General features: G+C 37.4%; 2 protein-coding genes across 2 annotated transcripts in view; one reads left to right on the forward strand and one right to left on the reverse strand.

Annotated features, from left to right (window-relative positions):
• The window catches only part of LOC120431970 (general odorant-binding protein 45-like), a 14,612-nt gene extending 8,754 nt beyond the window's left edge, over window positions 1-5,858 (reverse strand). The window contains exon 1 of the mRNA XM_052709919.1: window positions 5,829-5,858. Coding sequence (XP_052565879.1) covers window positions 5,829-5,858 — 30 coding nt within the window. The remainder of the gene's footprint in view (window positions 1-5,828) is intronic.
• Window positions 5,859-19,005: 13,147 nt separating this feature from the next.
• LOC120427465 (transmembrane protease serine 9-like) lies at window positions 19,006-21,950 on the forward strand. Its single transcript, XM_039592335.2, has 3 exons — window positions 19,006-20,915; window positions 20,970-21,066; window positions 21,224-21,950. Exons 1-3 carry the CDS (start codon window positions 19,227-19,229, stop codon window positions 21,505-21,507), a joined length of 2,070 nt encoding a protein of 689 aa, XP_039448269.1. The 5' UTR covers window positions 19,006-19,226; the 3' UTR covers window positions 21,508-21,950.
• The last annotated feature ends 1,243 nt before the right edge of the window (window positions 21,951-23,193 follow it).

Genomic DNA, 23,193 nt, shown 5'->3' on the forward strand with positions numbered 1-23,193 from the left:
TCCCCTCAGGCAAATCAAGGATCAGCGCGTATTTAATATGAGAAAGAGATAATAACATGTTTCAACACTACGGATCAATTCACTGCTAGAGTGTAAACCTTCTGATGGCCGACTGCTTAGCGTCCCAGACCACCAATCCGGAGGTGTGAGTTCGAATCCCACCTGATTCATTTTCGTTTTTGTTCATATTCAAAGTTCAAATTCCTGATTCCAAATTTCAAAGGTACCGGCCGGGATTTGATCCCTAAACCTTCTGTTTGTGAGACAGAAGCCGTAACCATTAAGCCACGGAGCCGGTTATGAAAATGATGTCCAGGCATAAAGTAAAACCTATACAGTCATCCCACATATTCGGAACGGTTTCCAGATCGGCCAATGTTCAAAAAATCATAGCAAATCGATAATTAAACTTAATGATTCGCTTTTACCTTCATTTGAAAGCTTTTCTTGCGATCTTTCGAATGCTGTATCGAACATCTGCTAATTTTAACTTTTATATGAAGTTTTTAAAGAATTACTTTGACCCTTGAAATCCACAACTTCGGAACACTTTTTTCTTACGAATGTAAACAAACTTTAGATCTCTCCAGGAGTACATATTTATTACCAAATAATGACTTCTCATACTGAAACCATAGAAACTCAAGCTTAGTGATGTTTTATACATGGTTTGAAATCTTTTTTTGTGAAAATATCAGTTAAATTCAGGTGTTCCACAATAGTGGGAGGCACAATAACATCCCACAATTATGAACCACGGCCATTTGGAGGCAGTGTTTTGCTGCTCTGGACAAAATAGTCTTGGAATGAAGTTTTTTTGTTCAAAAAGTACTACTTTTACTAGTGAAATAGCAAGAAAATGTCCAAATGAAGGTTCTAAAAATAGTAGGGTCGACAGAAAAGCTACTTCTGGCATACTATTGACAAATTGTCATAAAAGTGTTCCGAATTTGTGAGTGTTCCTAATATGTGGGATGACTGTACCTTTCTTTAGTAAGAAAAGCAAAAAAAAATCGTTCTAAAACTTGATCGGGATAGTCGATGGATGTCAAATTTGTTTCAGATGCTCACTCATGGTCTGTACTTTGAATGTAGAAAGAAATTTCGGATAAAATAAGAAACGAACAATGTTGGTGAAAGTCACCAGGCTTTTACCTTTTTTTGGGATATTTTTTCTTATGGTAGGTTAATAAAAAAAAATTAAGAGTCTGAACTTAGGTTAAAAATCAAAACCTTTTTAATGATAAGTGAAATTAACAGTTAATGAACTTGAACATGGAAAACAGTCAAATTTCTAAAGATTTAAGGATAACAAACAAACACACATCAACAGTGATAAGTAAACTTATTAAAACTTCAGTTGGTTCAAATCAAAGTTTTTTTTTTTTAAAGCAAAGCAATCCACGACCCCTGGGTCTTTTGTGGGCTCTGTTGCAAGTTCTCTGCTCATTTCTAGGCATCCGAAGGTTATGTGTGGTGAGTCACCCAAAACCTCTTTTACGCAAATGGACCGGCGTTTTACTTCCCCATCCGATAGAAGGCCAGGAGGATAAGGCGGGAATCGAAACCGCGCCCCATAGCATTTTAGAGATCGGCAGCCGAAGCCGCTAACCACCGCGCCACGAGGCCCTCTAAATCAAAGTTTAATGACAGTGAAATTAGACTTATCGAAACTGCAAGTCGTAGTACTAGTAGCTGAATGGCAATATGTTTTTATTTTGAAGTGCTAAAGTTAAGCTTTATTTAGTTTTAGCTTGCCAAATTTGATATCTAAACACATTTTGTTGCATAACAGGACATGTGATATGAGTTCCAAGAAAACACTTTTCGCATCACAAAACTCCTTCTGGTTGACGACAGCCGTTTTCCACGAACTATTTGGTCACGATGTGATGTAAATTCTATTTTTCTTCTTCCTCTACAAAGTGATGGGTTCCAACGTTATACAATGTGACCACGTGGCGGGAGCTCCACTTTCGTCCAAGAGATCACCCAGGAATGCGAGCAGCAAGAGACACACTTAAATAAACGAGACAACTTTGCCGGAGCCCCAGCACCAGAACAGGATGGTTGTTAGTTGGGATGGCAGCTGGAAACGAACTATCACCAGCAACCGGGAACACTCACCAAGGGTTTGCCCTGGGTTGGCGTTAGTTTCCTTCCTGCTTTCTAGGACTATGAAACTGCGGGATAAAAGTGCGTTTGGTGGTCAAAATTGAGATTTGGATTTTTTTTTATTTGCTGCAAAAAAAAAAAACTATTATATTTTTAATTATTTTGACCACATATAAATTCAAAATGTGCCACTGTGCGCAACAGGAACGATCCGGCTCATCCGTCGGGAAAAATGCACACAACTGCAAAACAAGTTCGCACACAAAAAGACACCCCCTCTGTCCCTTATTTTCCACGCCGTTCTGCTTTTCCTCTGGTTTCAAAGTGACGATGTTCCTTTTGTTGGAGTCAGCAACGGGGAGCAAATCTGTTTGCGATAGCTCCCTGAGGAATGGAGGAGGAGAAATGGACGTCGTGGAGTTTCTTGGGGAGAAGTGCTTTCATTTTTATGTGGTGGACAGTGGGTTAAGACAAACATTAAAGTTAGTAGTGTTATTCTTATACTTGGATTTTTACTTTTACCCTAAAAGACCCAACCCTGCCTTGAGGTATGATTCGAACTTAAAGCAGAAATCAATTTTAAACCGATTTTGAATCTTCAAAATGCATTGGAGTATTTGGAATATTTAAAAAAAACATTGCCAAATTAAAGTTTAAAAAAGTTTATATTAAATTTAATTTACAATTAAAAAGTATAAATCTTGATCCATTTAAAGTTGGATTTTTGCGAAAATTATGCAGCTTTTCGAATTTTCATAATAGTTCTAAATATTGCAATTGGATTTTTTTACAATCAACTTTCAAATACTGATACACAGTAAATAAAACATGGTAAAATTTCATCTAAAAAGGAGTACATCTTTTATGTCAGATAAAAGCTTTAATTTTACCTCTTATAATGTGTAAATTGACATCTGGCAGACGCTAGGAAAAAATATCTGAAAAAATATCTTCTAAGTTTTGAGAAAATTTGAGGATTTGAGGATTCAACTTGTTTAAAGAGAGCACAGAGGCATCGATTCATGGAGAAAAACGTAATGGTAAAATATTTCGCAAAACGTGCTTAAACTTCAAAACATTTGAAAAGTTTATTTTTGAAATAGTTAGAATGTTCAATTCTCTGACATTTCGGTAATTAGATTTTTTTTGTATTTTTTAACCCGGCTGAAACATTTTTGGTGCCTTTGGTATGCCCAAAGAAGCCATTTTGCATCATTAGTTTGTTCATATGATTTTCCATACAAATTTGGCAATTTGGTACATACAAAAATGATTTATGAAAATTCAAAAATTTGTATCTCTTGAAAGATTTTTTAATCGATTTGGTGCCTTTGGAAAATTTGTAGGTTATAACCATTTTTAGGTAACTTTTTTGAAAATATTTTTTTTATTCATTTTTTATTTTTTTTAAATTTTTTTAAACCAAGACTAACGTTTTAAAAGGGCGTAATATTGAATGTTTGGCCCTTTTGAAATGTTAGTCTTAATTTAAAAAAAATTGAAAATATATATATTTTAACATTGAAATTCGGACCACTAGTTGCTGAGATATCGACATTAGAAAATGGTGTGTTGTTTGGGTGGGACTTAGAAAACATCAATTTTCCTGTTTTTAAACCTTTGCATGGCAATATCTCAGCAACTAAGGGTCGTATCAACAAAGTTCAAAAATGCAAAATATAGAGAATTTTCTCAGTTTTTCAAAAATATTTTTTTCAAAGGTGGGCAAACATGTGCACTAATTTTAAAAAATGAAAAACTTCGACTATTTTCAAAAAAGTCACCTAAAAATGGGTTTAACTTGAAAACGGTGCACTTTATCAAATTTTCACTGAAGTACTTTTTGATTGCAAATTTGATTTTACATCAAAAAATGAAGTTGAAAAATTTTGCGACCAATATTTCGATTTTTTGAAAAAATCAGTATTGATTCAAAAAATCATAACTCGCTCAAAGATTTTTTGCACAACCTGGAAATTTCTGAAAAGTTGGCATTTGATGTCCTCTAAAACATATCAAAAAATTAAAAACATTAAAAATAGTGTTTTTTTTTTTTGCAAATCAAGTTTTAGTGACAAAAAGTTAAAAAAAAATTCACCGAAATTTTTTTCCTTGTATCATTTTTTTTTCAAACTTTTTTTGGACAAACTAATGATGCAAAATGGCTTCTTTGGGCATACCGAAGGCACCAAAAAAGTTTCAGTCGGATTAAAAAATATAAAAATTAAAATTTAAGAAAAAGACCGATTTCGTAGAGAATTGCTCATATTCATAAATTCATTGATATTTTGCAATTTGTTGTAGTAATAAAATTGGAGGAAGCGTGTGAGCTTTCGCCGCGTTCGGTTCGGTGTCCCCCGCGTCCGTTTTGTTTTGTAAATTTCGAAGGGATTTTTCGGTGTTTTGATAAGTGCTTTAGTTTTGTCGGTTCTGTTTCTCACGGGGAGCCGGGAGATCTATCGGTTCAGTATTGGCCTCCGCCGTAAAAATCCGGATTTTTCGGTTCCGTTGGTGCAATTTGATCGGCGTCGTTGGTGCAATAGTGTTGGTGTTGGCAGGAAAAAGTGCCGCAGTTTTCAGTGTGTGTGAACGCGGTTGGATGATGATTGTCGGCACAAGCAAAGCCGGTTGGCTGAGTGTCTGCGCGCGGAGGGCAGGAGAGCGAGAGAGTGAGCGACGACTTTGCTCTTCTGTGTGTTGTCCCTCAGATCAGGGCTTTGGTCGCGGATGACCTGTGTACGTGTGCGTGCCTGTGTGATCGCGCGGCTGGAGTTTTCGCGTGAAGGTTTGGAGGGAGAGAGAGGTGCCATTGATGCTGCTGTGTGCTTCGTCGTCATCATCATCATCATCAGCACAAACAGCGCGTGTAGGCTGTCGCTGTGTTGGTGCTGCTTGCTGTTGGAGTGCGCGGTGAGTTCGCTCCATGTTGAGCACACAGTAGAAAGAGAGAAGATTATGGGAGTGCTCTTATATTACGTAACGCAGTTAGGGGAGAGGGGGTCTGAGATCTTGTTACGCTCCATACAACGATTTTTTTGCGTTACGTAATAAAAGAACGCTCCATATGCTGCATGTTCGACTCACAATAGGAACGGAAACATGAACTTTTTCGGTTTATTTTAGTTATTTTATTGTTGATTGGATATTCTTGACGTAACGTAGTTTGTTTATTTATTTTATTAGTTTAGTTTGGTATCAAATGACAGAAATTAGCCTGACTTAACGCGAATTTTGAAATTAAAATGAGACCAACCAAAATTATTTTCACACAAGTTTCAATTGTGATTCAGTCTTTCCACAGCCGGCTGTCAAAGACTGTATCGAATCAACAATATTTTAATACCTAGACAGAAATTTTCCCAACTGTTACATTTTACACTAGCCGATTCTCACAGATGCCGACGCTTAAAACTTAGTGACGACTTTCCAAACTTATTAAATATGCTGACTTTTGCAAATATTAAAAATGCTGATTAATCCCATTACACAAAAAAGTAGAAATATTAACTAATTATGCTTTTCAAATCGGTCGTATTAATTTAATTTCTAACTCCTATATTTTAATATAACAAATAAATAATTAATGTTCTCTCCGCATCGCTGTAAGAGTTTAAAATAAAGAATCCAATTATGCGTTAAATCATTTATAACCTCGAATTTCGCTTAAACACTCAATAATTTAAAGGAAAATATAAACTTCTCTTTACTCTTACAGTCGGTAGCTTGAGCTTAACAGCAGACATGTTAAAACTGTGTTTAATCAGCATTGCCTTTACATGAGAGAAAGGTTAGTTTAGTAGTACTACACTCAATTTAATCATGCACGGCTTCGTCGCGTTGTATCTGCCGTGGATTTAAATATAAAAAACATAAATCACGCATCTTTTACACTATACAGTCACAAGTATATGTTTAATAATAAAAACAAACTAACTCAACTTGATTCGCCCGTAATACCTTTCGGGGTATATCCTAGGGTTCTACCTCTCCTACTAACATTGAGTCCAAAACCACCCTACAAACATCTATACCACTAAGGTGACGTAGGGGTCCCTGCGCACTTTAGATAGGTGTTTACTAACGATCCTTCCAATCCCTGAGGATAGCTTGGACCCGGCGTGGACCCCCTTATGCCCTGGGCTGTATTACACACTCATCAAAAGATGAAGACATGGTATCTCCCGTGTTGGATTATTGTTCCGGATGAGGGTCTAACACAACCAGACCAAACAGTGGGATAAGCGTTGTGGAGCCTTCCGGTGGTGGGGCGTCCTCCAAATGCTAATGCTAATGCTAATTTGTTGTAGTAATAAAATTAGTACCAGTCTAAACCAATTTGAAAAAAATCTTTCTTATTTTTCTTTTAAATAATGACTTCTTGAAAAGATAGTTTATGTCGAGATTTACACGTGTTTTGTTTATTTACGAAAATGTAACTTAAAAATTAGGTCTGAATTAGTTTGACCACATTATTGGTGTAGAAAAATAAAAACAAATTTCAAAAACCAAAACAAAACCTGACCTGTTAATCGGAGCATTGAATTTCAAGCAAAACAATGTAAATGAGCCAATGTCGAAGTGCGAACGAAGAGTCTATCCTGGAGCCTTGATTTTTGTTCTTAATGTCTGCCACAATCAGGGTTGCCAGGTCATTTAAAAAAAAACTGCAGAACAGAAGAGTTTAGAGCTTTAAAATGTTTTAAATTTGGAAATCGATTTACCAAATTATTGTTCGGTGTCTTTTCTGAACGAAGTCGGTTGAAAATGTCAACAATTTATTCAAAAACAGAAGACGCTAGCTTCTGTAAGATACATTTATTCGAAAAAATCAATGTGAATATCTAGTTCGATTTTGCAAATGGATAATTATTTATTTGTTATTGATTTTAAGAATCTATTTGGATTCAATGTCTTGATAATAAAAACATATTTTAACTAAAACAAATCAAATAATTGCTTAAAAAAGCTGCAATTGCATTGTTATTCCAAATACTAATTATTTTCAGAACACTTTTCAGGATTTCTAGAATTTAAAAAGCTTTCAGAGACTCGCTCCCGATGTACGCACAGTTGCACACTCTGTTGCTTCCCCCCATCGCCGTTCGCCAGCTCCCGGGAAAGCTCAGTCAACTTTTGTTGCCCAAGCAGCTTCTATACTGGCAACATTCATTTGGCTTATACTTTCTGCTCGGAAAGAAGTGCGCTTTTCAGCAAACATCTAACAAGACTGCGTGTGTGTATGTGTGTGAATACGAGATTCTATTTCAAAACTGAGCTTTTTTCCCCTCTTTTCACTAATTATTTTGTGATTTTTTTAACTCATACTCTCCTTTCATTTTTTATACGTAATAAAGAAGAGATAGTGCAACTAAGGTTACGTCGCTTCATTTCCTGGCATAACAAGAAGTGTCATAGCCTGAAAAAGGAAGAACAGAAACATGCGCCCGGTAATTTCATAGCATTTGTTTCTTTCGCTTGACGTCGTTGGATTATGCGACTAATAAGTTCTTGGAAAATTGCATAAAAATTATGTTTGAAAAGCTATTACAGCTTCTCTGAAAAAAAAAAAAATAACGTATCTAAAGAATTCAAGAACCCTACTTTCAATGCCAACTGTCACACCGGAGGAATATCGACCAACTTTTACTGCACTTTGGAAGCCTCTTCTGCTCTCAACATGACGATGTCAATGATTCTGATGATGATGTCCTTGGTACCAGTTGTACGTACACCCCTGTGGCGTGTTGGCTTGGGCCCAAGCAGGACAGTTTTGTTGCTTTTTTCTCCAAACTGAGTTGCTGCAGAAAGGAGCTTTCTTTTTGGAGTGGGGGTAGCTTTGGGGTTGTTGTTGGTAATGAAATTGTCACTTGGAACAAGTTGTGGAATTTGTTGAATGGCTTGCGATATAACAGGTTAGTGTTTTTATTTATTTTGAACTTTTTTTAGTATACCGCCAGTGGAAGAACTACAAGTTCAGTTACTCAAACTGACTGATGCTAATTTCCTCCAATTATAATTCCCAACATAAATTGCGTCTTATTCCACGCTCTCCACCACAATACTGCATCAGAAGTATTTACAGCACAAGTAAAACAATTACCTACAATAAATTTCTCGCAACTTGGCTCATTTCGCAGTTGTTTGTTCTCCGCCGCCGAGTCTCGCGCATTCCTTCGTCGTTAAATTTAGCATGCGAAATAAGCTGCTTTCCTGCTCGGATCGTCGTCCTGCCTCCAGAAGAAGCAGCACTTCCGAAACCGTATTTACTTTTCTAAATTATGGGCACCACCACCCAAAACCCAGAAGCCCCTTTTCCGAATCTCGTGTTATTTCAGACACATTCATCCTGCTGCCTGATGCGACGGCGTAGTTGGTTGGTTTTGCCTCTGGGACATTTTTGTTCTCGTCACCACTGCCTGGCTTTAAAAGGAAACAGTGTTGTGGAAATCGTCACAAAAATGATTTGGTTTCGATTTTTTTACATAATTGTGAAAAAACATCAGTTCAAAATATTGACTCAAAATTGTTTTAATAAATTTTTTTAAATAATAATTTTCACATCTCAGTCCTGTACAATTCGGGTGTTCGCCATGTTGCGTAGCCACCGCTTTTTCCCCGTTAAATGTATGTAAATCCTCGCCCGAGAGGCTCTTCTCATGGCTCAACCAACATGCTGTATGTTCACTCAAAACAGTGGAACAGATTTCTAGAAAAGCGAATCGTATAATAGAATTAGCTCAGGGAGTTTTACTCCATTTAAACTAGAAGCGCGCGTGTGTGTAATACTTCAAGTTAGAGTTTTTCGCAACAAAGCTCTGGCTGTCTACCACTTTGAATTTTTAGATGATAGCTTATTCCACGTAGTTTGCTTGTTTGAACAAAACCGTACGCTGTTAACTGGCGACTGACTACCATAACACATCTAAGGTAAATTTGTAAGTTCTAAGTATGAGTTACAAGGGTGTAATATGGTTGTATAAAAAAATAAAAATAATGTCAAAATTTAGTGATTACTGCAATTTTTTAGTTCCTTTAATATACCGTAAAAACGAAAGTGATTTTTTAAGGATTTTAGAATTTCTCAGATTCTTCTCAATGAAACTAACTTCTGTTAAAAGGCTGGGTAGAGGACATCTTAAGATGACTTAGCTGAAAAAATCTCGCTGTCTAAAGTTGAGGCACGTTTTTTGCCAAAAATTATCTCTAAAAAAATCAGGTTTTTAATATTTTTGATGGAATTGCTCAAGAAGTACCAACATGTTTGAAAATCTCTACTTCAAAAATGGTAGCTTGTCAATACGATTCCCTCAAACAACCATAAATTCGTGTTTGATCATCATTTTCGTTTTGTTTGACCCAATGTCACCCCCTCTAAGGGGTGAGATTGGGTCAGCATTCAAACGATTGGCATTGAAGGTAGAGTGCATCAAATTCCACAATATTTTGGGAAAATGTTTGTAAATTATCTAAGATCAATTCTACGTTAAAAGATTTTCGATATGATTAAAAATATTTATATAATTATTAAGACATTTCGAGAGGTGCATTATTTTTGACTCATTGTCATCCCCACTGAAGGTACATAGAAATTAATTTTGGAAGGTTGAAAATGTTATTGGTTGAATATAACCTCTTTTTTGAATGATTTTACCCTAAAAAAAATGTGTTAAAATGTGATCTTGATGAAAATTCATCAGAAACTGCTGAAAATTCACCATTTATGTGTAGCGTGAAACGTGATTTTTTAAATACCAAAATGAAAAATGGGTTTTCCAAACAAAATTGATGCGCTTTGCGCAATTTGTGATCTTAACCAATCGTGACTAAATTTCGGGGAATTGTTCAGAACTCGAAATGTGACTTAAAATAGCTGTGCTTAAACGGGTATTTTATTACAGCCTAATTGTTAAATTGATTGTAAATTGGTTTTTGGTCAATTCTGTTAAAAAAAATAACATGCATTGGACATTTCGACTGAGGTGGCTAAAAACTAGCAAGTCAAAATAAAAAGATGAAAATTTAATAAAAAAAAGAATAAACTTCAAGAGCTGTATTAAAATTTTCTTTTTGTCATCTTGGTCATGTGTAACATAACCATCTCCTCCTTTTTATCTTCGAAAACACACTGAACTGACTGGAGCTCGAATTTTCAATCAGGGGCAAAAGTTACCCCTAAGGACAAAGTTTCGTGTGTTTGGAAAAAAAACCCGTAGACAAATAAATGGCTAAATTTCATATTTTTCGAAAAAACCTCATTTTTCAAAAAATATGATTATGGTACCAGTTGTTGTATAATCTACAATATAGCTTAAGAAGTGCCTATTTTAGTAAAAACGAAGGTGACTTTATAGCTGTCGGCCACCATTGCTAGTACCAACCACTAGTGTCTTCCTTTTAACTACAAGGACTTCGCCGCCCTGGGCTCCTAAGTGTTTGAGTAGGGCACGGAGCGACGGCGCCGGATACCCATATTTACACTTAGAATTTTTAGAGCGCCCGCCGCGGGATTCGAACCAGCAATCTCTGGATTGAAAGTCCAGTGGACCTATTTTAGTCCTCATATGAAAAAAAAAATGCGAAAAAAAAACAATTAAGCGATAATACATTAAATGAACAAATTCCAGGTGCTTATTTTCTAAAAAGTTCAAATCAAACACCTACAACCTACAAATTTGCTGAAGACACAAATACTTTCACAAGATACAGATTTTCGATTTTCAAATGCCCATTTTAAAAGAGAAAATTGTATGCAAAATCTAATGATCCAAAAATGCTTATTTTGACATAAGGAATGTTTATGTCTCATAAGCTTGTTACAAATTTTATTTAAAGTTTATGTCTCCCCCCACCTCTCAAAGATGGCCTTAAAAATCAGGGGGAATAAACAATATTATTTTCAAAAAACTTCAAAATTTCAATGGAAATACACGTGCATCTAGCTGAAATCAATTTAAAATGCATTCCCCTGCGTTTAGAATCATTTTTAAGAGCGAGTTTTACACCAATGTGTAACAGGTCGTATCGAGGTGCTCCGATTTGGAAGAAACTTTCAGCGTTTGTTTGTCTATACTTCAATGCCCGTTTTACCCCACTTCCCTTTGTCGTAGAGGGCTCATACTTGGCATGAGTTCATCTCATGTATAGACAAACAAACGCTGAAAGTTTCATCCAAACGGAGCACCTCGATACGACCTCTAGAACAAACCGAGCAATATTTAAAAAAAACTGTCTCTTAACTACTTTGGGTTTGATTTAAAAATCTCTTGATTTTTTTTTTAATTTTCGATCATGAGCAATTCTCTACGGAATCGGTCTTTTTCTTCAATTTTAATTTTTGTATTTTTTAATCCGACTGAAACTTTTTTGGTGCCTTCAGTATGCCCAAAGAAGCCATTTTGCATCATTAGTTTGTCCATATAATTTTCCATACAAATTTGGCAGCTGTCCATACAAAAATGATGCATGAGAATTCAAAAATCTGTATCTTTTGAAGGAATTTTTAAATCGATTTGGTGTCTTCGGCAAAGTTGTAGGTATGAATACGGACTACACTGGAAAAAATGATGCACGGTAAAAAAATTTGGTTATTTTTTTTATTTAACTTTTTATTACTAAAACTTGATTTGCAAAAAAAAACTATTTTTAATTTTTTTATTTTTTTAATATGTTTTAAAGGACATAAAATGCCAACTTTTCAGAAATTTCCAGGTTGTGCAAAAAATCATTGACCGAGTTATGAATTTTTTAATCAATAGTGATTTTTTCAAAAAATCGAAATTTTGGTCGCAACAAAATTTCAACTTCATTTTTCGATATAAAATCAAATTTGCAATCAAAAAGTATTCTAGTGAAATTTTGATAAAGTGCACCGTTTTCAAGTTAAAGCCATATTTAGGTAACTTTTTTGAAAATAGTTGAAGATTTTCATATTTCAAAAATAAAGCACATGTTTGCCTACTTTTGAAAAAATATTTTTGAAAAGCTGAGAAAATTCTCTATATTTTGCTTCTTCGGACTTTGTTGATACGACCTTTAGTTGCTGAGATATTGCAATGCAAAGGTTTAAAAACAGGAGAATTGATGTTTTCTAAGTCTCACCCAAACAACCCACCCTTTTTCAATGTCTATATCTCAGCAACTAATGGTCCGATTTTCAATGTTAGAATATGAAACATTTGTGATATTTTTCGATCTTTTCGAAAACAATATTTTTAAAATTTTCAAATCAAGACTAACATTTTAAATGGGCGTAATATTGAATGTTTGACCCTTTTGAAATGTTAGTCTTGTTTTGAAAATTTTGAAAATATTGTTTTTGAAAAGATCGGAAAATTTCACAAACGTTTCATATTTTAACATTGAAAATCGCACCATCAGTTGCTGAGATAAAGACATTGAAAAATGGTGGGCTGTTTGGGTGAGACTTAAAAAACATCAATTTTCCTGTTTTTAACCTTTGCATTGCAATATCTCAGCAACTAAAGGTCGTATCAACAAAGTCCGAAGAAGCAAAATATAGAGAATTTTCTCAGTTTTTCAAAAATATATTTTTTCAAAAGTGGGCAAACATGTGCACTATTTTAAAAAAAATGAAAAACTTTGACTATTTTCAAAAAAGTCGCCTAAATATGGATTTAACTTGAAAACGGTGCACCTTATCAAAATTTCACTAGAATACTTTTTGATTGCAAATTTGATTTTACATCGAAAAATGAAGTTAAAATTTTGTTGCGACCAAAATTTCGATTTTTTGAAAAAATCACTATTGATTAAAAAATTCATAACTCGGTCAATGATTTTTTGCACAACCTGGAAATTTCTGAAAAGTTGGCATTTTATGTCCTCTAAAACATATTAAAAAAATAAAAAAAATCAAAAATAGTGTTTTTTTGCAAATCAAGTTTTAGTGATAAAAAGTTAAATAAAAAAATCACCAATTTTTTTTTACCGTGCATCATTTTTTTCCAGTGTAGTCCGTATTCATACCTACAACTTTGCCGAAGACACCAAATCGATCAAAAAATTCCTTCAAAAGATACAGATTTTTGAATTTTCATACCTAATTTTTGTATGGACAACTGCCAAACTAATTATGCAAAATGGCTTCTTTGGGCATACCGAAGGCACCAAAAAAGTTTCAGTCGGATTAAAAAATACAAAAAAATCGAATGACCGAAATCCTAGAGAACTGTGCTCATGATTATCGCAAAAAAATGTTTTTTTTTTAATGTTCGTTTTCATCAAATATTTAACTGCAAAACAACTGAACAAGTGTAAAATTCATTTTAAAACAACTTTTTCATGCAAATGTTGAATTTATGGCTTTTTTTTCAACATTATTTTAATTAAATAATTAATTATTTTCTTTTGCCAACCTTCTCCCAACCCCAGCTAGAACCGAGGGACAAAACTTTAAAAAAATATTTGCATCGGCCTAATGCACATGATGCAAATGCATACGGAATATTTATGCCAACAGGGATAGAATACATGTACAATGTTTCGTCCGAACAACATGAAAACCTCGAATAAAAATAGATAACTGTTTTAATATAAAACTATACATTTCTAAAGCTCGTGAATACAATAGTCAACAAATCAGATTGCTCACTACACAGCAAAACGTGGCAAAATAAAAACAACAACTAGCTTTTATTGCACTCTCCCGACGCATTTAACGTACAACAAATTTCTAATCAAAGTCCGCCCCTTCCCCAGACTCCGAATGTCTGGAATTCCCAGCGTGCCATAAAACTTTCGCTCGCCCCAAAACGAGCTTTCCTCGGAAAACAATTCCGTTCGTGGGTGGCGAGGGGGTGGTTCGGTTTCACTGCCAACTGAGGCGGAAAGTTATGCCGCGTTTTTTTTTCTTTCTCTAGCCCCAAGTTGTTGTACTGCCACCCCCGGAGGAGTCACATTTCAACCCGCGCTGGAGCATTTTGGGGCTGTTAAAAGCATCAATGAAAAGCTCTTTCTCCGTCCAAGCATTCCACAACTTTTGTTTTGACCGGATTCCTAATTTATGGCGCTTCTTTCTCGGAACATAAAAATCTTCGTCTCAGGAGAGAGGAAACTCTTCTCCTCCTCCTAAGAGCTGTCATTAATGCCCATGAATGATGGCTTTCCGCGGAAGGGGATCTTTTCAAGTGCTCGTAATGGGATTGATGGTCTAGTAGGAATGATTTAGCGGATGGGGAAGAATTGACTGCTGAATTTCTTAATAATTTCTGTTCTTTTTTTAAGTTTTTCCCTGTTACACGTTATAAAACGGTTGAGCACCGATGTTCTAGACAAAAATGACATTTCTAATTCAAAACTATGCAAGAATTTATTTTGAAGTTCTGTCCTCGACAAAGCCTTTCCCAGGGTGCTGTCAGGACCGGTGCCAAGTGGGTCACCAGGCCCCAACTTTTGTCACGCCACTACACTGACTGTACTGTCAAGTAAATACAGACACACACACATACACACGACGGAATAGTTTGGCTCGTTTTCTGCAGATCCTTTGGGTGTAATCCGGCTGCCATTTGCAGGAAGGAAGAATCAAGAATAAAAAGAAAATTATCTGGAACTAAGCCACCAAAGGACAAACCAACTTGGGAAAGGTTGTGTCCTTTATGGCATCATTCCCTCCCTTAAGTTGCTTTTCTTTTTTTCCAACTGAAGACGTGTGTGTCTGCATTCAAAATGTTGTCCTTTTCCCCAAAAAGAAAGCAGAAAAACTAAAAGCAGCGTGAAAAAGGCGGAAAAGCAAAAGGGTAATGAGAGCAAGGAAATGGGAAAAGGAAAAGTGTGTTACTTTACTCCGGTGCCGGGTGACTTTGCGCCAAGGACGCGGGTTGGAAAATCCACGAAGGAAAGAAGGAAACGTGAAGAACACGTCCCTATGAAGGGGAGCAGGGGCAGCAGCGCATACTGCAAAATTAATGATCCCGACAAACAAACAGGAATGTGCTCCCCAAGGTTCTTTCTCACTTTTGCTCCCTCAAACGTTGTGACACAGCAGTGTGTGTGGAAAGAAGAAAATGGAAGGACATGGACGTGTTTGGATTTTTAAAGCAGGAATTGAAACCACGTGGTTATTGGGGGAACAGGTTTTTTGGACTAGTTTGTTGGAAAACTTCAAGTTCAACATTAAATGAAAAAAAGAAAACAAAGAATTTTTTACACTTGACTTAGACAAAATTGTCATCTTATTCAATTCAGGAAATTAGAATATTTTTCCAGATTTTCGTACAATTAATTGTGTCTTTTGAAGTTACATACTACGATACATACAACAACTTCAAAATTCAAAGTTCCCATCTACCCCGGGATTTGAACTGACGACCTTTGGATTGTGAATACAATTGTCAGCAAATCTACCGAGACAGGTTTTTATAACTCAGGGAGATGACTCCTACACTTGGACTGAGCTAACAACATAACCTTTAAAGTTAGGCTGGGGCCAACATTTACTTCCCCATCATCAGCAATCATTTCCCAAAACGACATTTTTGATCGCTGACACACAACGCCTATCATGACCGGCATTGCTTGGCAACGGTCGATGAACGTAAACACGAAGACGAAACGAACGAAAAATGAGCACCACTCAAGCAGCCGCTTGAACGAGACAACGTGCTCTTTCTCTTTCTATCGCTTTTGTCTCTCTCTTCCTAGTGTATGCTGCGTGGTGACAGAAGTCATATGATTGCTATCATTGGAGAGATGATCGGAATCTCGGTAGAATGTCAAACGACCGATTTTTCTCCTGTAGGAAGTCAATGATTGTGTGAGTGATTTTGCGTAGCACTCAACGAACGAAAGTAGAATGTCAAAATCAGGTTGTCGTGGTGAAGACGATTGGAGTGTTCTGTCAGCTATCACCAACAAAGTCGAACAACAGCATTCAGTTTAGAACAAAACAATGTCCTACAAAGTTGTTCGTTAGTAAAATATCTACAAGTGCATCTTTATAAAAAATCCTTAACTGGAAGGAAATAAATTTAAAAAAAGCTTTTAGGAGGCTCATCGGCAAATACCTTCCCTGGCCCCGCCCTCTTTGATTTGCGTGAAACTTTGTCCTAAGGAGTAACTTTTGTCCCTGATGGATTTGGTACGTTTCGCCGAAAGTCATTTCGCCGAATTGCATTTTTTATGGTTTATGGCACTTTTTTGCATCAGTGCGTAAGTTTTAAAAAATCTACAAATTTAATGGCACTTTCAGTCGAACAAAATTCATTTAAAATGAGGAAACTTTTGATTCGTGTTTCGAATTCAGTTTAAAAAGCAATATGAATCGATAATTCTATAAACTATACTACTTTTAACGAATTCTAGGCAAAATTGCGAGTTTTTAACAATTTCCCCTAAAATTTGTAAACTTAGTCCACCGAATATAAACTTCGATGTTTTGCTTGAAAAATATATAAATAACCTTAGTGATGGTACATTTTGACTTAAAAACAAAATTTGAACTCCTTAAATCTGATTTTTACAAGAAAATCTATGACTATCAAAATCACCCCGGAATTTAAAATAAGAATTTTCAACGCAACTAATTTTTTAAACAATATTGAAAAAACCTTTATTTTCAAAAATAATTTGTTGACCTTGTGTGACCTCCCCAGTACACGTGTTAGAAATTATAATCTTGAGAAAAGCCTTAACAGTTGGAAAATATGCCAAAAATATATTTAAATCCTATCAATGTCACCCCGGTTTACGGTAACTCAAAGCCATTGCATCGATTCAAAAAGGGGTCAAAGTCAACATTTCTAAAATGTTTCATTGATATCGGAAAGGGTCGGGTACAAAAGAACCAGAAAAATTCCTGATTTGAGCTGAATTTGCTCTATAACATAAAAATATCTTTTATAAAAAGTAAACTATCAGACATTTACAGAAATAATTATTCAAAGAAAAATGTGCTGTAATAAAAAGAACTGAGCATTCAAATATGCGAATGCAAAATCTCACAGAAATAAAATATATTTTTTGTTTTAAATAACTAAAAATGCAAAATATCACAAAAATAATTAAAAATTATATGCTGAAAAAAATAATTATTGTTTATTTGACTTTAGCCTGAATAATGTCATTCGTCACTTAAACATTAAAATAATTTCTTATGTTTTAACCCTCTTCAACCCAACCCCACCTTTAGACGGGCTTCGATTTTAAAAATCGTCAGAAATCCATTTTTAAACCAAATCAAACCAAAAGCATTGGAAAGAGGAACTCTTAAAATTTTAGAAAATTTATGGGTTGGAAGTTTTACTTATTTTATGTGACTTTGCCAATGTTTTAAAAATATCAGTTCGTTAGGGGTCAACTTTGGCTGTGTTTTTTACTATCAATTCCTATATTTTAAGTAAAAAGAACTATGCAGTTATTTTACGCATTTTCTTACAACTTAAATGATAATGGTGCCATTTAATACCAAGAAATGTGAATATAAGCCAAAAATTGAAAAAAAAATGACTGTTAAAAGATGAAAAAAATTGATAGGCAAAATGTATTGATAGGAGGTGGTAGAATAGGCCAAGTAATACCAAAAAAACATAAACTTAACAAGATAAATGCAAATTAAAATAAAAAAAATTAAACAAGAATAACATAAAACAAGAGAAGCAAAGTTTTTCGTCGAACAAAAGTTGCTCAAAATGACCTGAACAAGAGAAAAATTAAAGTTTTCGAAAAAAAAAATTGGGCAGTTGAGGGTTAATGAATTCAAAATTCCACAGAAATAATAAAGATTATTCGCATTAAAAAACTAATAATGCAAAAATTCACAGAATTTATTAGAATTGAATGATGAAAATTAAAATAAATGCCCTTGTTTCAAAGAATGCACAATAAAAAATATATACTGAAAATTTGAAGAACTTACATGAACAATAAAGATAACTAAACATGATAGAAATTGTATCATTTCATGTCATGATTGTCAGAATTCAAGTTTGACGTTTTGTCACATCAGCTGCTTCCTTGCTATGAAGAATTCTGAAAAAACTTGTGAAAATAGCGCATAAGGGTTGGAATGGCAATGATACAAACAGTTTAATACAAGACTAATTTTGAAGTTTAATGCAATTTGTTGCCTCATTTCTCATTGAATATTGCAGGATTTGCAAAATATTTACCGTTAAGTTCAGAATTCGCAAAAGTTTTTAGGTTCCAATATTTTTTCCCCCATTTTCATTTATTGTTTCAGAAAGTTTCGCAGCAATCGCAGCTGCGCATCTGTCAAATCGTCAGTTTGACAATCGTTGATCGCTGAGGGTGAGTGAGAAGGAAGATAGGAAAGGGCGGTCTAGTTTGAATTCGAGGTGGCACATCAGTTCATCAGTGATTATATGCTGAAAATTCAAAGAATTGATCATGTATGAAAGAATGCAAAAACTCACAGGATTAAATCAAATAACTTGCTTTAAAAAATAATGCAAAAGTAACAGAAATTATTTAAAATCACATACTAGAAATTTAAAGATACTGCCCTCGTCCTCCTCGTCCTTTTTTCGCTTAGCCCAGTTACCGAACAAGTACTGTAGAAACAAATACTTGTTAATTCGTTTAATCATAATTACCATGCAGACCAACCAATCAACACACAAAAGCTTCAATCAATCCCAATTCATGCACATTCTAGTTCATTCAAGCAATTCAAATCAATTCAAATCATAGTCACAGAGGTACAAATCTCTTCAATGTATTGCCTAACTATATCTGTCAGGTATGTCAGTAGTATACAACCGATTGTTCATTGATTCGAGTGAACTTAATTCGATGAAACAGCTCGTAACATCCGCTTGTCTATGAGTGTGACTGTGACTGCGCACTTCCTCAGCTCGTAAACAAACGTTCATCATTCAATCTCCAGGTCCAACCCAGCGCACATCTCAAGTGGTGGTGGTCATTGAACGGTATTTCCCCGTTCCAAAATTTGGCCAGGCCCAAAATCAGCGACTCTCAAAATTGCGTACGTTTAAACTTCAAGACCTGAATCCACGTCTGAACCGCGAAAGTTCTGGCGAGATAAGAGCACAACCCACAGCGCTTCCTAGAATTTCGTTCAACCGTTATCATCCACTTTGACGATGGTGGTGAGGTAATTCAGTCGCTTCGCAATGTTGATCGCGATCGCAGCGTTGCTCGTTCTGGGCGGTTCCCACGCGTGTGAGCCGCCCCTCGCAAAGGCGCAGGTGCGCTGTGGAGTTCCAAAGTTGGTTCTGGACGGAGCGGCGATACCGAGTCGGCCGTCCGAGGCGATTCGGGGCGAGTTTCCGTGGCACGCGGCGTTGTACCACGAGAACGGGGGGAGCTTTCGGTACTGCTGCGGAGGATCGCTGATCAGCGAGCGGTTCGTGCTGACGGCGGGTCACTGCGCGGTCAACCAGAACAACGGGTACCAGCTGGCGACGCGCAGGGTGAAGGTTCGGCTGGGTGGCCACGAGTTGAATGGGGGCGATGGTTGTGTCCAGGAGGTGGGAGTGAGGAAGATTCACGTTCATGAGGGTTTTAGTGAGAACGATCGGAAGCACGACTTGGCGTTGATTGAGTTGAGTGAGGCGGTGGTGTATACGAGGTGGGTTCTTCCGATATGCGTTGATTTGAGTGATTCGGAGGACAGTAACTTTTACCGACAGCACGGGAAGGTGCCCGGTTGGGGTTACACCGAGCTGGATGCGGTGTCGGACTGGCTCCGGATGACCGAGCTGCCGATCGTGAACTACACCACTTGTTTGGCGAGCAATCCAGGGGTGTTTGCGGAGACGATCTCGGAGGGCATGTTCTGCGCGGGGTACGCCAACGGAACGAGTGTTTGTAATGGAGACTCGGGTGGTGGATTGGTGACGTTTAGGCGGGATCATTGGGTCTTGCGAGGAGTGGTGTCTTTTACAAGTCTTCGAGAAGGTGAGCTAACGCTGTGTGACAGTGAAGACTACGCGGGGTTCACTAAGGTGCGCTTCTACCGCAAGTGGTTGAAGAAGATTCTGAGTGAAGAGGAGCAGGTGGACACTCCTCAGGATTCAGGGGAAGATGAGCAGCTTGGGCCTTGCGGTGAACGTAAGATCAACAAACGGAGTCTGATTGTGAACGGTGTCCGGAGTTACGCTGGCGAGTGGCCGTGGCATGTGGCGATCTACGAGATTGAAGGTCGCTCCAAGCGGTACATCTGCGGTGGAACACTAATCAGCGATCAGTTCGTGATGACGGCTGCGCACTGCTTGGTGGATGAGAACCGTCAGCAGCGTACCGGTACGATCGTGGTTCAGTTGGGTCAGGATGACCTGTTTGAGAGTTCCGTTCACATGCGGGAGGTTCGTGTTAGTAAGATTACGCCACATGAGGCATTCGATCCGGTGGCCAAGTCGAACGACATCGCACTGTTGGAGTTGTCGAGTACCGTGATGTTCAACAACTACATCCAGCCAGCTTGTCTGCCCAAAAAGGACGACAGCTTGAACCTGTTGGGGGCACTTGGGGCCATCATCGGCTGGGGATACCAGCAGCCGTGGTCGTTCATGATCTCGAATACGTTGCAATCCGTACGGGTTCCAGTGGTCAACACGAGCAACTGCGCCACTGGGAAGGATTTTGGTGCGGAGTTGGACGGAGTTCTGTGCATTGGGTCTGCAAATGGTTCCAACGCTTGCACCGGAGACTCCGGTGGTGGAATCATGTTCGAAAAGGACGGAGTGTGGACCGTGGGGGGAGTCATATCTGCGCTGGATACCGTGAATGGATTCTGCAATCCGGATGGGTTCTTGAAAGCAGCCAATACGGAACACTTTGTAATGTGGGTCAAGAAAGTGGTAAGTCGGTATTCGTTAATTGGTAATCCCGAAACTGATAGCTGCTCTCCTTAGGTTAAGTCCACCCTCAAAAGCATATTCGGTGGCAAGGATCGCGTCATGTCCTTCCTCAAAACCGGCACCGACTACCCGACAACTGCCCGAAACGACGGTAAGTAGATTGAAGAATAATAAACGTCACTCCATCACAACTTCGCAACAGTCTCTAATCTTTTCACATCTTAACGCGCTCGGGAAACTTTGCATCCCCCCCCCCTTCCTAATGATTGTTGTGAAAACTTTTCAAAAACTTCCCACCAACCTTCCAGTCTCCGGCACGCCCACCCCGTATCCGGACGGGTCGTCGCACGTCCATCACCATCACCACCACTACTACTACGATCCGGTCACCCAGAGGACCCGTGGCCATCCCCACCACCGGCATCGGCACCACCACGACTGTAAACAAAAGGACGACAGCCGGTCCTCCTCCTCGGAGAGCAACGAAAGCGGCGACAGAACCGGCCTGAAGGCACCAATCAAAAAGCTGCTCAAGACGAAAAAGTGTCTCATCAAGGACCTGAAGGATACGCTGCTGTCGAAATTGTTCTAAGAGTGGAAAAAACTACCCACGAGGAGGCTTCATTAGCTCGGATGTTTGTGATAGTCGGTTGTTGTTGTTGTTGTTGGTTGTTTTCCTCTCAAGTGTTATGGAAAACATGACCCAATTTCGTAATTACCAGCAATCTCGTGAGTGTGTGTGTGTGATTAAATGACAGTTTGTCGGGTAAGAAAAGCTCAAGTGTGACACTTTATGGACAACTTGGCTCAAAGATGAGCTCAAGAACTGTAAGCCTAATAGACGGACAGCAATTTTTTTATAATACTCGTATATTTGTAAGATAAAGCTCAATAAAATTGTTTTAATGTTCATATTTTTTCAATGAAATTATTTTTTGAATGGTTTTGCCCATGCTGAATCAGCCGATATTTGTTTTCTATGCTGTTTATTGAACTTAAATTTATTTACGATTACAACAGCCCACATAATTCATATTTTCATTCGTTTCTGATTATAATTTAATCGGAAAGAAAGAAAAAATCCCAACAATCGCTGTCTGAAGCACCGCCAATCAAAAACAGATTATCGACTACTGTATTGTGCTTCAGGCAATTCTCCCCAAGGAAAAAAAACAAATTTTTATTAATAACATTTTCAACTGTTGAGCTGTTTCGATTATTCGATCCCTTTTTGTAACACAAAAGGGAAAAAAGTGCTCTGATTTTCTCTGTTCAGTACCCAACCCAGCATAGTGTCTGCAGTGGACGTTTGACGACAGATGGTGACAAAATTATGAACTGAGTTAATAAAACCATGGCAAACGACGACGTTGCGACTTTAAAGCATTAACCTGAAAAAGTGCTAAACCCGGGACGGTCCAGCTGCATCTCAGCAGTGGTGGTCATAAAAGTAAGAACCCCTTTTTGTTTGACTTTAATTTGGAAGCTTGCGATAAATTTCCAGCTTTTATCAGACAAGTTTGCGAGCTGTCCGAATCCTGCGTTAAAACGAGACTTATCTCAGGCTGAATCGAAGGCCCAAAGTTTGTCCCGAGCAGGCAAATTTATGTTTCGCCAGCAGTGTCCAAACCAGGTTACAGCTGACTGCATTCAAGAGAATTTAAGCCCAAGACAATCGAGGACTGCGTTTGAGCCTTTTGTTGGAGGGGAAGAAAAGTTTTAAATTGGCCATAAAATTTCATTGCGCAAGTTTTAGCACTTCTTCGACAGAGTTGACACCGAACCGAACCGAGTTGACGGCGATGACTTGGGACTTTTGAGAGCTTCTTGAGTGTTACAGAATGGGATATGACACGGTTCTGGCTGCTGACAAGGAAAGGGAAATTGCACCAATTAAGAGTTGGAACAGTTGGGAAAAGCGAGGGAAATTTAGCGCGCTTCCGAAAGTTGTCGATTGTTTGACTTTTTGTGCAGTTTCATGACAATGTTAGCAAAACGTTTGGATGAAACTTGAAAACTGTGAAATGTATGGTAATGATTTTTGGGAAATGTTTAGGTATTATATTTTTTCTTTATTCAAATTTCATGTGAGCAATTCTTTACCAAAACCAGTAACAGATTTTTTGTTTTGTATTGTTTGATTTGGCTCAAACTTTGTAGGGGCCTTCCTTATGACCAAAGAAGCCATTTTGTTTCATGCATCGGATGATCTCTTTGAAAATATATTTGAAAACTTTGGTTCACGTTTACGCCCTGTAATACCAAATATAACGACCTT

Source organism: Culex pipiens, chromosome 3 (assembly GCF_016801865.2).
Source record: "Culex pipiens pallens isolate TS chromosome 3, TS_CPP_V2, whole genome shotgun sequence".
NCBI classification, from domain to species: domain Eukaryota; kingdom Metazoa; phylum Arthropoda; class Insecta; order Diptera; family Culicidae; genus Culex; species Culex pipiens.

What these genes read in the sequence shown, in the direction of transcription:
- LOC120427465 (XM_039592335.2), top strand. Translation starts at nt 19,227, where the DNA reads ATGTTGATCGCGATCGCAGCGTTGCTCGTTCTGGGCGGTTCCCACGCG. An exon ending in TAATGTGGGTCAAGAAAGTG is followed by an intron (nt 20,916 to 20,969) that starts GTAAGTCGGTAT and finishes TGCTCTCCTTAG; the next exon opens with GTTAAGTCCACCCTCAAAAG. An exon ending in GACAACTGCCCGAAACGACG is followed by an intron (nt 21,067 to 21,223) that starts GTAAGTAGATTG and finishes CCAACCTTCCAG; the next exon opens with TCTCCGGCACGCCCACCCCG.